A 15,152-nucleotide genomic window follows, 5' to 3' on the forward strand; every position below is an offset into this window, starting at 1 on the left:
TTTTGAATACTACTTAAGAGGTATTATCACTGTTCTTTTGCATCACTCTATGTATACTGAGCCTCAATTTTTTTCTTTTAAAAATTCCATAATACATACTTGTCAAAATTAAAAGGATGGTAACAAAGAATAAAGAGAAAGGAGTAAATGCCCTTTTTAAGATTTCTTTACAAATTCTTCATAAATGTAACCTCTCTTGATAGTTGGTTTTGATGCAGTCTCTTCCATGCATTAAGATTTTATAACAACTATTTAGTAGTGTCAAAGGTTTGTCATACTAAAGTTTATATTAGTATTTGCATTCATCAAATTAATGTAGAACTTGTATGAAGTAGCTATTAAAACTAAAAATTTTAAAGGTTTGAAATATTTTTAAAAATATGTATTTAAAACATGACAAATAAAATTTTTTCTAGGCCAATGAGCTCCATGCTTCCTTTTATTAGGAATATAAGTAACTCTTTGTCTTTTTTTTATCTCCTGTTTTTCTTTCTGCCTACCAGAAAGCTTACTGTCACGCTAAATGAGATGTATTCTATTTTAATACATAACTTACATTCTAGTTAGTGTTAGAATGTATGTATATATAAAAAAAAAAAAGAGAATGTGAAAATTCATGTAACTGAGATTGTATTTTCCTTAGTTACTAAAATTAAGCATCAAGACATTCTGAATAGACTAGAAAAAAATCATATTTGTTTGACTGTTTATGAAAAATTGATTTCCAGAATCCACAAAGAGACTAGGGTTACCATTATTATTACCAGGAAATTTGAGAAGAATATATACAAACATGCATTAAAATTTGTGAGAATATTTTATGGAACTGTTTACATCTTCTGAATTGACTTCTCTTAGTCTTATTACGTTTTTTCTTAATGGAAGAAGGAAAATCTGAATCTAAATAGTGATAGCATGTCGGTGGTAGTCAGTAGTAACTGTGGATTAAGGGTTGGTATATATGGCATATATGTTTTTCTTACTAGAAAAAAATTAATATTGAAAACAGACTACCTGTAGGTTGTTTTTTCTCCCCCTCTCTGGCTTCTCTGAATTTATTAGCTCCCTTCTTTTAACTATAGTGGTAATTCTTTCTCCTCTTCTTTGAGAAATGGGTATTATTGCATAAATAGGCTAGGGGAAAAAACGGTAGTGTCCTCTTATTTGACACTCATGATAAAATATCTCTAGGAAAATAAAATTTCAAAGAGCTTTTAAGTTGGTTGGAAATACAGCTTGCTTTATCGTGTTTAAATTCATTCATGCTGCAAACTTGACAAAAGAACACGTCTTTTCAGTTATATAAGTTATTGCTTTTTTTCTGGGGTTGTTTGGAATTTGTTTTAGAGTTAGTTCAGTTTTGCATACTACCTACCATAAAATGGAAATGGAACTTTTATTTGTACTTGTAAAAATTTATGTACATTTATTAATCTTAATATACCATAAAAGTTTGCCATAATATATTATTACTTACTTTATACTTTGGTCAACCTTTTGGTAATTTTTTTAGTGAATCCTCAAGAAGTTAACCTTTGCAGATGGAGTTCACATACTAAAAAAACAAAATTAAACTAAAACACACAAAACTTAAACCACACACTCAATATCAAACATTTAACATGAGGCTCATGTTTTAAGGGATTTATAATTTAAAAGTACATTTGTTTATAATATTCAATATGTACTAATATAATAACTCATAAAAGACTCCTAGAGTTTTGTAACTCTTTAAAAACAGTCATTGACACATTTAATAAAAATTAGCAAATGTTCTCTACTATTTTGGGGATTCAGTATTCCCTAAAGAATTTGCTATGTGTTATTTCTGTTTCAGATAATTAAATGGAGATTGTTTTGGTAGTGAAATCGAACATTAGGCCCAAGAGAACATTTTTCTTTTGACTTTAATAATCTACAGAAATAATCTTTAATAATCTACAGGAATCTCTTTAATAATCTACAGGAATCTCTTCTGTTTTTAAGGTTAAAAATTGCAAAAGACTTCTAAGAGACTTCTAAGAAATCTTTTAAAAATAAGAAATCATTTAAAAATCTTTTAAAAATAAGAGGATTATTAAAAATTGACTAAAATGAATATAATTTATTTTTATTGATTTGTTGGTAACTCTTAGTATGTCAAAAGCTAATAAACCTGAACATTGTACGCTGATTCCATTGATCATTTGTAGGGAGGAAGGGTGTAGAGGTGGTTGGGTCTGGAGGCCATTTGTAGATAAATATCACTGAAGGAAATATTTTACTTTTCTTCTTTCTCTGACATCCATGCCCATTGCAAACTATTGGACCTGTCTTCAGGACCAGAATGGCATGTGTTTTTTGAAAAGGCTTCTCAAGTGATCTGAAGACTGCTGCTTTGAGTACTTCTAGATCTTTAATGTTGATTGAAATCAATTAGAAATTTATTTTTAGTTTTAGAAATTTAATGTTAGAATTTAGGATAAAAACTAATGTTTATTTACATTTATATTTGTGCTTGAGTTTTTCCATGCTTCAGAGTTATATAATAAAGGCAATTATCAAGATGTCAGGTGGGTTCTAAGTAGGACCTGTGTTATTAGAGCTAGATAATAATAGAGAATGCATCAGTTTTGTGAGTCCATAGATGTGGGATTTTATTATTAGTTCCACCGCTAATTAACCAAATGACTGCAAGCCCGTCAACATCATTTCCTATGAAAAGATATTTAATTGGCCGGATTGATTGACTAGAATTCTAGCTAGAAAATAAATGTGTCAATAAATAAAATGCAGAATTTACCAAAATACTGACTTGATTTCTAATATTGAACAAATATGGTTAACTGTGTTAGGAATATTTTAACAGCTTTTGATTACTACTAACAGATCAAATAGATAAAATTTAAATTCAGAATAATGGGAAGAAAAAAGAATTTCATTTAAAATAAGTCCAAGAAAGACAAATACCATATGATTTCACTCATATGTGGAATTTAAGAAACAAATGAGCATGGGGGGAGAAAAAGAGAGAGGCAAACCAAGAAACAGACTCTTCACTATAGAGAACAACCTGATGGTTACCAGAGGGGAGTGGGTATAGGGATGGGTGAAATAAATGATGGGCATTAAGGAGGGCAGTTGTGATGAGCACCGAGTATTGTATGTAAGTGATGAATCACTAAATCCTACTCAATGAAACTAATATTACACTGTGTAAACTAAGTGGAATTTAAATAAAAACTTTAAAAAAAAGAAAAAATAATAATAAATTTAAATTCTGACACAAAAGGAACCAGAATATTAATAGTTAAAATACTTTGCATAAGAAGTCAGGATGGGGGGCACCTGGGTGGCTCAGTGGGTTAAGCCTCTGCCTTCAGCTCAGGTCATGATCTCAGGGTCCTGGGATCAAGCCCTGGATTAGGCTCTCTGCTCAGCAGTGAGCCTGCTTCCTCCTCTCTCTGCCTGCCTCTCTGCCTACTTGTGATCTCTCTCTCTCTCTCTCTCTGTCAAATAAATAAATAAAATCTTAAAAAAAAAAAAAAAAAAGCCAGGATGGATTATGTGAAAGGGTGTTTTGGTAACTATTGATAACACATGTATTTTTCATCAGTAACCAAAATTGGAGATTCTTACTTAAGATGTTAAAAACACTTCCGATAAATATTTCACCTAGAATATATGGATTGTAGTAGTTAGTTAATTGGATTTAGTCAAATTAATTTTTAGTGAATTGATCTTCCCTTAAAGGATGTCTCTAGGTACTATTGCCTCAGAACTCTGAGAAAGATTGAAAACGATTGAACGTTTCAGATTTTCAGAGTTTTCTTCTAGGACCTAAATTGTTAAGTTTTTGCCATAATTGGAAGTAGTGTTGTCATGAAACTTTACTATAAACTTCTGTAAATTTTTATGTTTTTGTTTTTTGGTTTTTTGCTACAGAATGTTTATTTGCTAAGTAGCCAAGTAAGTATATATGCCTTAAGTATATGTATCTTTTTTTGTTGTTGGCTTTTCATTTCAAGGAAGCAGACCATATACTTTTAACTAAATAAAATAGTTTAAGGAAATGCTTGGTTTACAAAATTCAGACTCTAAGTTGAAAAGTTATTGTTACATACCTCTTTAATAGAAGTTTGTTCTTAATATTTATAGGAAAATTACTTTGGGGAAGATGACATGTATATGGATTTTGAAGAGGTTATTTCAAGTCCTGTTCTGTCACTGTCAACATCATCCAGCTCTGGGTGGACTGCTGTTGGGATGGAAAATGACAAAAAGGAAAATGAAAGTTCAGCCAAGTCAATTCATCCGCTTACCTTACGTCCTTGGGATATTACTGTACTTGTTAATTTGTACAAAGTTCATGGACGTCTTCCTGTTGTAAGTGTTTATGTATCAGAATAGTCTGGAGTATATTACGAAATTCACTCAACTTAAACTGTAAGTGTGTATACACACATGCACACACTAATAAAAAAATCAGATTTGAAAACTTTAAAATTTATCCTTTTACCATAATAAAGCTAGTTTATTATTTTCTTCATAATGTGATTACTTGATCATTGTTAATTTTCTGCTTTTCTTCTTTCACTTCAGTTCCTTCTTTCTGTTCTTTGTAACTTTAGAGCATTTTGTCACAATATTGAGTTGCTGGGTTTATAGTTACCCTGATGGATACTCTAGGATTTACATTTTCTTATCCTTTATCCAACTCTAGACCTTTTGGAGCTCTTATGGTGAGCCTGCTACAAAATCAAGATTCAGCTTCACCCTGCAGGTTGAATTGTTTTCAGGGGTTCAGACCTAGCACAGAATCCTGCTTCAGTCTTAGGTTGACCAGTAGACTGTTGGGGCAGACTTGGAATGAGATTACATTGCCAGAGAACCCAGGGTTGTTGGAGTGAGACCAGATAGGGAGGAAGAGGCCCTAGAGCATTGTGCTGCCTACTGGCTCCATACCATACACCTAGGATTACAAAGCAGAGGAGTCACCTCTGGTGCCTAGTGAACTTAATGTTCTTACTGGGGTACAGAATAGTTAATTTTGTCAGTAAGCACTGTTTCCCCTTTTTAAGAAGCAAAATCTCTTAACTATATAAAGGTAATTTTTATTTTCCTGCACTTCCTTGGTCTTATTTTTTCTATATCTTGATTATGGTATTTTGTTCGACTTTAGCATGGAACCACTGATGGCCCTGAGTGCCCTACAGCATTCTTGGAAAGACTGTGTTTTGAAATGAAAAAAGGATTTCGAGAGACCATGCTGCAACTTGTCCTGTCACCCCTAAATGTGTTTGTCAGTGATAACTATCAGGTAATATGAAAGTGAGTTACAGTAGAGATGTAGAGATGTATTATTGCTTTTGGGGTTGAAATAGTGTGTTAAGTTTCTGTGCATGGTATATATAGCTCTTTAAATTAGAGCTTGTAATTTAACAAGTAGGAAGTTCTGTATATATATATGTGAGTTTTTCAAGAATCTCAGTTTTCTCTTTCTTTTTTTCTGCTGTTCCTATTTATGTGATCCCGTATAATTATATTCTATATATATTGTTTTTAGAAATGGAAAAACACAGTTTTTAATTTTTTCATATATTTATGGACGTGAAAGTGTATAAAATTTTGGTGGAGTCTGTTGAAAATTACAACCTCAATATTCCTATTAACCAGTACTATAAATCTTCAAAACATCCATATCCACATGGATTATTCTTTTTACCTAACATACTTACAAGACACTTCATTAATCCCCTCAAGATATCCCCAGGGCTCTTTTGGAAGGGAACCAATGATATTCAGCAAATGGGAATAATTTACATTCTTCAGTAGATTATCACTTTATTATTATTTTTTAATGCCAAATGGCTTCATTTTTTTTTTTTTAAGATTTTATTTATTTATTCGACAGAGAGAAATCACAGGTAGGCAGAGAGGCAGGCAGAGAGAGAGGAGGAAGCAGGCTCCCTGCTGAGCAGAAAGCCCGATGCGGGGCTCGAACCCAGGACCTGGGATCATGACCTGAGCCGAAGGCAGCGGCCCAACCCACTGAGCCACCCAGGCGCCCCTAAATGGCTTCATTTTTTATTTAACACTACTTTAGGGCTCTTCTCTACTTTTAGTCAAGTTATGAGTTTTAGAAAAGTAAATGTATTTTAACATAAGGCAAAGTAAAATTATGAATGGGAGGATGAATCTGATACCCGCAAATCATCAACAGATGATAAGGATTCTGTATAGTAACTGATCATTTTATATAAAATAACCTACCCTCCCCTTTGTAACTCTTTTGCCATAACTGACTTTATTTTTCTACAAAGAATTTAATTTTTTCGTATGTGCATATATTGACACACCTGACCTCATAGTAGCTGAAACTTAACACCTAATATATGCTTATTCTTGCCACAGAATCTGTTTCCTTCATCAGACTTTTGAAATAGTAGGCATACCTCATTTTATTATACGTTGCTTTATTGCGCTTGCAGATACTGCATTTTTTACATATTGAAGGTTTGTGGCAGCTCTGCATCAAGCAAGTGTATCAAAGCCATTTTTCCAACAGCATTTGTGCACTTCACGTCTCTATCATATTTTGGTAATTCTCACAGTATTTCAAGCTTTTTCATTATTATATTTGTTATAGTGATTTGTGTTCACTTATCTTTGATGTTACTATTGTAATTGTTTGGGGGTGCCCATATAAGATGGCAAACTTAAGTGATAAATGATGCATGTGTTCTGACTGCTTCACCAACCTGCTGTTCCCCTGTCTCTCACCCTCTTCTTGGGCCTCCCTGTTCTCTAAAACAAAAAGGTATTGAAATTAGACCAACTAATGACCCTGCAGTGGCCTCCAGGTGTTCAAGTGAAAGGCAGAATTGCATGTTTCTCACTTGAAATCAGAGGGTAGAAATGATTAAGCTTAGTGAGGAAGGCATGTCAAAACCCAAGCCAAGCTGAAAACTAGGCCCCTTGCACCAAATAGCCAAGTTGTGAATGTGAAGGAAAAATTCTTTAAGGAAATCAGAAGTGCTACTCCAATAAACATACCAATGATGAGAAAGCAAAATAGCCTGTTGCTAACACAGAGAAGGTTACAGTGGTCTGGATAGATGATCAAATCAGCCACAGCATTGCCTTAAGCCAAAACCTAATCGAGAGCAAGGCCCTCATGCTCTTCAATTCTGTGAAGGCTGGGAGAGGTAAGGAAGCTGCAGAAGAAAAGTTTGAAGCTAGCAGAAATTGGTGCATAGGTTTGAAGAAAGAAGCCATCTCCGTAACACCAAAGTGCAAAGTAAAGCAGCAAGTGCTGTAGAAGCTGCAGCAAGTTATCTAGGAGATCTAGCCAAGTTAATTCATGGAGGTGGCTATACTAAACAACAGATTTTCAAAGTAGATGAGGTAGCCTTCTAGTTGAAGACGCCATCTAGGACTTTCATAGCTAGAGAGGAGAAGTCAGTGCCTGGTTTCAAATCTTCAAAGGACAGGATGACATTGTACTTACAGGCTAACACAGCTGGTGACTTTAAGTTGAAGCCAATCATTGAAAATTCTAGGGCCCTAAAGAATTACTCTAAAACTGCTCTGCCTGTGCTCTCAGTGGAGCAACAAAGCCTGGATGACAGTCTCTTTATAACATTGTTTACTGAATATTTTAAGCTCACTTTTGAGACCTAGTGCTCAAAAAAAGAGAGCCGTTTCAAAATATTACTGCTCATTGACAATGCACCTGGTCACCCAATAGTGTTGATGGAGATCTACCCTGAAATCAATGTTGTTTTCATGCCCGATGAACATAAGATCCATTTTGGAGCCCATGGATCAAAGAGTCACTTTGACTTTCAAGTCCTTTTATTTAAGAAATATGTGTAATAAGACTACAGCTGCCGTAGATAGTGATTTTTCTGGTGAATCTGGGCAAATTTAAAACCTTTGGTAAAGGTGAGTTCTCCAGGATTTGGCTGCGTGTTCTTGATAGCATTAGTCTTAATGCAGGGCCTCAAGGTTAAGGATCTGAGGTGATGGATGGGTTATTGTGTCCAACTTATGAAACCATCCCCTTTTAATTTATGAGCAACTTATGATGTATATTAGTTTCCTAGGGCCACCATAGCAAAGTACCTCATACTGGGTGGCTTAAAACAAGAGTAGTGTATTCTCTCACAGTTCTGGAACCTAGAATTCTGAAATCAAAGTGTTGGCAGGGCATGTTCTCTCTCTCAAGGCTGTAGGAGATTAAATCCTTGCCTCTTCTAAGCTTTTGGTGGTTGCTAGCAATCCTTGGCATTGCTTGTCTTATAGATGCATATCTCTGCCTTTGTCTTCTCATGGCATTGTCTTCATGTGTCTCTGTGTCCCAGTTTTCCTTTTTAAAGGACACTAGTCATTAGATTAAGGCATACCCTAATTCACTGTAACCTTATTTTAACTTGATTAGATCTGCTAAAACCCTGTTTTCAAATATAGTAAGGTCACAATCACAGGTGCCTGGGCTTAGGACTTTAAGTGTGTCTTTTTAGGGTACACAGTTCAGCCCCCAATATGATGCAACCGCATCATAAAATCTAGACTATGATCTTTGTTGATGTACTGGATAGTCTCTGTCTTTAGGACAAACCTAGATCTGTATGTATTTTTGAGCTCAAAAAATATCAGTCAGAAGTATCTTATACTGAGAATTTTTGAATCTTAGTGCCAGAAGTGATCTTTATTGACCATCCTCCCCAGCTTCTTCACATAAAAAAATAGAAGGGAACTGATACCTGGAGAAATTTCTGTGATTTTATATATAGTCACATAGCTTAGGTGAAAATAAAAAATATATTGAAGGAGCTGCTAGAGCTATTATTATAGTCATACTTAGAAATTTCCTTTTAAGAATTACTTATGAATTTGATTTAGCTCATATCCTTAGGGTTTTTTTGTGTGTGTTTTTTTTTTTAAGAATACATTTCCTAAAATGTGTTGAAACAAGGATTGCCAACACTGTTTCTTGTGCAGGTGGCCTGCTTACACATACTAAAAAGACTACTGCAGTAAAATTAGTTTGGGAAATACCTGTGAACTGTCCCAATGTATATTAGTATATTGAATTCTCTGAAAAGACTTGCTGTGAAGAAATCTATATAGTCATTTAGCATTATCTTCCTTTGGTGGTCACTGTTAGGTGCGGTGAGATAAATGGTGAATAAGACAGAAATAATCTTTACCCTAATAAACCTGGTAGAGAAGAGAAGTATGGAAGAAATAAAAAACAATTGTTTTGAAACAGGAACATCGTAGAATTTGCCTTTTTAGATCTCTCTGGTTGTTTTGTAGAGTATGGAGGAGGGAGATGTAAAAATGAATGCTGGGAGGCTCTGCACACATCTTAGCAAGAGGTCATATTATTTGGACCATGATGATAGTAGTGAAGATAGAAGAAAATCGATGAATTTCGGAGAGATTGGGAGGTAGATTCTACAAAATTGGTGACTGATGGGTAGGACATTGCCAAACCTATTTAATTCTGTATTACTATATATATTCTATATTACTATATTACTATTCTGTGGAACTAGTGTTCCATGGACTACCATATTTTATGACATATCTTTTAGCTTTGTAAGTTCCAGAACTTTTCTTTTTGAAATATTTGCTGCTTTTTGGTAGTAAGTATGTAATTTCTGTAAGATAAATCTATCCTTTTTATCTTTATGTGGTTCTCAAAATCTATATGAAAGATGGCTTTCTTTCCTACTTCTTCATTTTATGGTCTTAATGGTCTTTGTTCTTCTCTGTTATTATTTTTTTTCTTTTTAGTATTTTAATCTCATTATTCTTGTCTTCCCACCAAAGATTGGTCTCTTATATTCCCTGTCAGTCAGAATACTAATTTCTTTTTATTCAAATATTGAGTTATTCATTTGTATCAGAGAAGTATCATTCTTTCTAGGACTTTGCTCTCTTGTTTTGCAGTTGGACTCTTAATGGATATTGTCACTAAAGAAGCTTAACTGAGACTCTCTGGTACAAGGTTGTGTGTTAGGATTTTATGGACCCTTGACTGTTATTTTCCAGATAGCGTGTTTTTACTGTTAGTCTCTGGAAAAAAAAACAACTAGAAACAAAAATGCCATTTTCTTGTACTTCTTACAGTCTTCTTATTGTTTTCAGCAGCGACCTCCTGTGGATGAAGTACTCAGGGAGGGTCACATCAATTTGTCAGGTCTCCAGCTGAGAGCACATGCTATGTTCTCAGCAGAAGGTCTTCCTTTGGGAAGTGATTCCTTAGAATATGCATGGTTAATTGATGTGCAGGCTGGAAGTCTTACAGCTAAGGTCACAGCACCACAGGTATGATTATCTGACTTCTTTTTCCTTTGCTCACCCACTTTGCCAAGAGCAAGTTGTATGCCTGTTTGAATGTTCATTGCATTTCCACTAATAGCATTCTGAGAGCCAGACAATTCTTTGCTTTTTGTTTGGGAGTCATTCTTGCCATTCAGGATTTTCTTAGCAACAGATGAGTCAGAGACAAATTTCACTTTTCTGAGCCACATAAAATTGAAGGGTGTAATGTTTTATAGTTCTGCATAACACTTTCAAGATCAAAACTTTGGGAAGTATGAGAACTGGTCTGGAAATTTTATATATTATTAAAATTACATTAGTTCTTTCTCTGCTGTTGAAAAATTCTTTTTTCCCCTAGTATTATGGAGTAATTTTTTTTTTAAGATTTTATTTATTTTACAGAGAGAGAGAGATCACAAGTAGGCAGAGAGGCAGGCAGAGAGAGAGAGAGAGAGGGAAGCAGGCTCCCTGCTGAGCAGAGAGCCTGATGTGGGGCTCGATCCCAGGACACTGAGATCATGACCTGAGCCGAAGGCAGAGGCTTTAACCCACTGAGCCACCCAGGCGCCCATTATGGAGTAATTTTTTTTAAAGAATTTTGCTTTCTTGATATTTCTTAAGTAGGATTTTAAAATATTGTTTATGAAATTCAAGATTAAATAGCTCAGTTCTTATCATGTCTCAAAGCAAGATAACATCATTCGTATCTGTTTTAATGATGTGGATTTAAAAAAAATAAGAACAAATTTGATAAAATCCCCCTCCTCCTCTTATCCCCTTTAATCTTTAGAAGACTCAGAGGTCATAAGGATCATTTAGTTCTTGAAACGGACCATTGATTTGACCATTTAGCCAAATAGCTGTATTACTGTAACATTTCACCTATTGATCCATATATTTATGATGTACATGCTTATCTTGGCATTTAAGAAGAGTGGAATTTGATATGGAATGAAATGTACATGCTCAATTTTAATAAAAATTACAGAATGTGTATGAAACATAGGTAGGAAATAGCAACAAGAAGGTGGGTAAAGACTCTAGATACCTTGCATATCTGCAAGAAATTTTTGAAAGGCAGCAAAAATTAAGATTCTAGAAATAAGAAAATGGATTTGAAAGGGATATTTTATATAAAAGTAGATAAAATACATAATAGAGTGTATAAAAATGGATGGAAAGAAATACTCAGTGCTCACTGGGCTGGTGACTATCCTTTCCTTATTATCCACCATCTCTTTTCTTTAATGTATAGGTAAAGACTGAAACTTATAAAAAAAAGTTTGTTCCTTAACAAAGACAGAATAAAGCCATGCTGATTGTACAATAATGGACACAATTCCTTTAATCTAACAATTGCTAGAATCTCATATGTTTCTAAGTTGCCCTTATTAGAAGATGAAACATTTCTTTCTTCTGCACTAGAATCTTAGCATCACTTTTGAATGAGCATTTCATGAATCCATAGGTGCTTTTTAATGTGTATTCCATTCTTTGTATGTTTTAAAAGTGAAATTCATGTTTTCTGATAGTTTAAATTGAACTTTTTTATTGAATGATATCCTATATACCTGTATTTCAATATGTTTATTAACAACTCTAATCAATTATAAAATGAAGGGTTTTTTTGTAAACCAAAGATTTGATGAAGAATTAATATATACTTAAGTTTCTGTTTGCATAAACAAAAGTGCTATAATCTTCAAAATATCTGATTTTCCAAAATTGCAGCTCACTATGATAATTAGATAATAATTTCATATCCAAGCTTTGTTTATTATTAGGTAGAGAATTTTAGGTGCTTTTGTGTACAGAGGATTCCAGTTATATAAGAAGGAAGATTTAACCTTGACGGAAATACACTTTGTAAGTTGCTGAGGTTGAATTTTTCAGTTGTCATGCATTTTGTCATTCACAAATGAAAAGTAACATAAGATTAAAAATGATGTCAAAGTAGAAATCATGATTCTAGCTAAAAACTGTGCTATGTAGCAGCAGGTGTAAGACAGCATTTGGGTTTTCTCAAACTGTATTAATATTCTTAATAAGCTTTTGAACTCTGAACATGTGTTTAGAATGCTAACACTGTTTTCAACCTGTCACTGCTTATTTGTAGCTAGCTTGTCTGTTGGAGTGGGGACAGACATTTGTTTTTCATGTGGTATGTCGGGAGTATGAACTGGAAAGACCTAAATCAGTAATAATATGTCAGCATGGATTTGACCGTCGGTTCTGTGAATCCAAGGTATGTTAACAAATATGTGAGCAATATTATAGACATTTATGGATTTTTTAAAATGAAAGATTGAGATATCAGCTTTAAATCAAATACACATAGCCATGAAGTAAGCATTATTGTTCAGTTTTCTCAATAAATTATTTTGCAGATTTGTAGCCAGTTGCAAGTATCTAACATATGAGGTAACTATTAAAACAAAAATTCACAGATAAATAGAGATATTATAAAGATTATATCTTACCTCTTACATTTTTACTGTTAACTCATTTTCTTATGTAATTACATTCTTTTGGATATGGCTAAATATTTATGTAGAAGATTTAGAAATTGAAGCAAGAGGAAGGTTAAATTCCTTACATGACATTGTTTATAGACCTCCCTAGAACATACCTGTTCTTTTGTAACATGGTGAGTAACATTGGCATTTGCCAAGAAAACATGGCAGTTCAAAAAAAAATTTTTTTATCCTAATTCTATAACATAGAGATAACCATTGTTAACAGTTTAGTTTTTCTTTTTAATTTCTTTTTATATGTGTTTTTCCTTTTTTTTCTTTTGTTATACATACTATGTTTATTTGCTGTTACATTAGTGTGAATTGAGAACAATTTATCCTGCTTTTAACTTTATGTCCAAAATATCTATAACCTCTGCTAATTTACTGACAGGAAAGGAAACTGCTATAATTGGTGGTAAAATTATTTTTTTTCTTGTTATAAACACTGCCAGGATCTAGGGAATCCTTAGTTATATGTCAAACAATTAGTTCCTTCTGGATAAATCACACATACTTGTAGGTGTCGCCTCCTTCCTTTTTTTTTTTTTTTTTAAGATTCAAAGCTTTCATGTTACATTAAAATTTTTAAAAATCAAACATTTTTTATCACCTTAGAAAATTACTTTGTGTCCCTTTGCAGTCAGCCATTCATTATTCCATGCAACCACTGATGTGCCTCTGTAATTTTAGATCAGGGTTTTTTGGGTCTGTTTTGTGGGGGCAAAATATATAGACATACTGTGTTTTATTGTGCTTTGCAGATACAGTGGTTTTGTGTCTTTGTTTTTTAACAAGTTGAAGGGTTGTGGCAACCCTGCAGCAAGCAAATCCGTCAGCACCATTTTTTCAACAGTATTTGCTCACTTTATGTCTCTGTGTCACGTTTTGGTAATTCTTGTACTATTTCAAACTTTGTCATTATTATTATTGTTACAGTGATCTTTGGATAGTGATTATGACTTGCTGAAAGCTCAGATGGTGGTTAGCATTTTTTAGCAATAAAGGCATGTACATTTTTCCTAGACATAGGCTGTTACACACTTAGACTATAGTATAAAGTGTAAACATAACTTTTATATGCACCGAGAAACCAAAAAATTCATTTTCATCTTACAGTATTTATTTATTTTTAATTTTTATTTTAATTCCAGTAAAGTTAACACATAGTATTATGTTAATTTCAGGTACACAATGTAGTGATTCAGTATTTCCATATATTACTCTGTGCTTATCAAGCATACTCTTAATCCCTTTCACCTATTTCACCCATCCCCCACTTCCCTCTGGTAACCATCTCTTTGCTCTCTATAGTTAAGGGTCTATTTTTTTGTTTGTCTCTCTTTTTTCCCCTTTGTTCATTTGTTTCTTAAATTCCATATATGAGTGAAATCATATGGTATCTGTCTTTGGCTTATTTTGCTTAGCAATTCATATATGGAATTGTTTCTTAAATTCCATATATGAGTGAAATCATATGGTATCTGTCTTTGGCTTATTTTGCTTAAATATATATATATTTTTTTAAGATTTTATTTATTTATTTGACAGATAGAGATCAAAAGTAGGCAGAGAGGCAGGCAGAGAGAGAGAGGAGGAAGCAGGCTCCCTGCTGAGCAGAGAGCCCGATGCGGGGCTCGATCCCAGGACCCTGGGACCATGACCTGAGCCAAAGGCAGAGGCTTTAACCCACTGAGCCACCCAGGCGCCCCTTGCTTAAATATTTTGCTCTGGATCATCCATGTTGTCACAGATGGCAAATTTTAATTCTTTTTTATGGCTGAGTAATATTCCATTTTGTTTACACACACACACACACACACACACACACACACACACTCCATTATATATATACACGTGCACGCACACATACACACACACACACATACATATACACACACCACGTCTTTATCCATTCATCTATCAATGGACACTTGGGCTGCTTTCATAATTTGGCTATTGTAAATAATGCTGCAGTAAACATAGAGGTACTTATATCTTTTTGAATTAGCATTTTCATATTCTTTGAACAAATACCCAGTAGTGCAATTACTGGATCATAGGTTAGTTCTATTTTTAATTTTTTTCAGCAATCTCTGTACTGTCTTCTACGGGGGCTATGCCAGTTTGCATTCCCATAAGCAGTACAGAAGGGTTCCTTTTTTTTTCCACATCCTCGCCAACACTTCTTGTTTCTTGTGTTTTTGATTTTAGCCACAAAAATTTGACTTGCTTTATTGTGATATTTGCTTTATTGCGGTGGTCTGGAATGGAACCCGCAATATCTCCAAGGTATGCCTTATTATTATAGAACACTGGGTA

General features: G+C 33.8%; 1 protein-coding gene across 6 annotated transcripts in view; it reads left to right on the forward strand.

The window, feature by feature from the left end:
• The window catches only part of BLTP1 (bridge-like lipid transfer protein family member 1), a 217,164-nt gene that overhangs the window by 62,438 nt on the left and 139,574 nt on the right, over positions 1 to 15,152 (forward strand). For 3 of the 6 annotated variants that reach the window (XM_047718357.1, XM_047718358.1, XM_047718362.1), the window contains 4 exons: positions 4,138 to 4,365; positions 5,162 to 5,299; positions 10,141 to 10,320; positions 12,434 to 12,562. In XM_047718357.1, the coding sequence (XP_047574313.1) occupies positions 4,138 to 4,365; positions 5,162 to 5,299; positions 10,141 to 10,320; positions 12,434 to 12,562 (675 nt within the window). Of the gene's footprint in view, positions 1 to 4,137; positions 4,366 to 5,161; positions 5,300 to 10,122; positions 10,321 to 12,433; positions 12,563 to 15,152 lie in introns of all 6 variants that reach the window. The other 3 variants (XM_047718360.1, XM_047718361.1, XM_047718359.1) reach the window with 2 other exon arrangements.

This window comes from Lutra lutra, chromosome 2 (genome assembly GCF_902655055.1).
Source record: "Lutra lutra chromosome 2, mLutLut1.2, whole genome shotgun sequence".
In the NCBI taxonomy this organism is placed as follows: domain Eukaryota; kingdom Metazoa; phylum Chordata; class Mammalia; order Carnivora; family Mustelidae; genus Lutra; species Lutra lutra.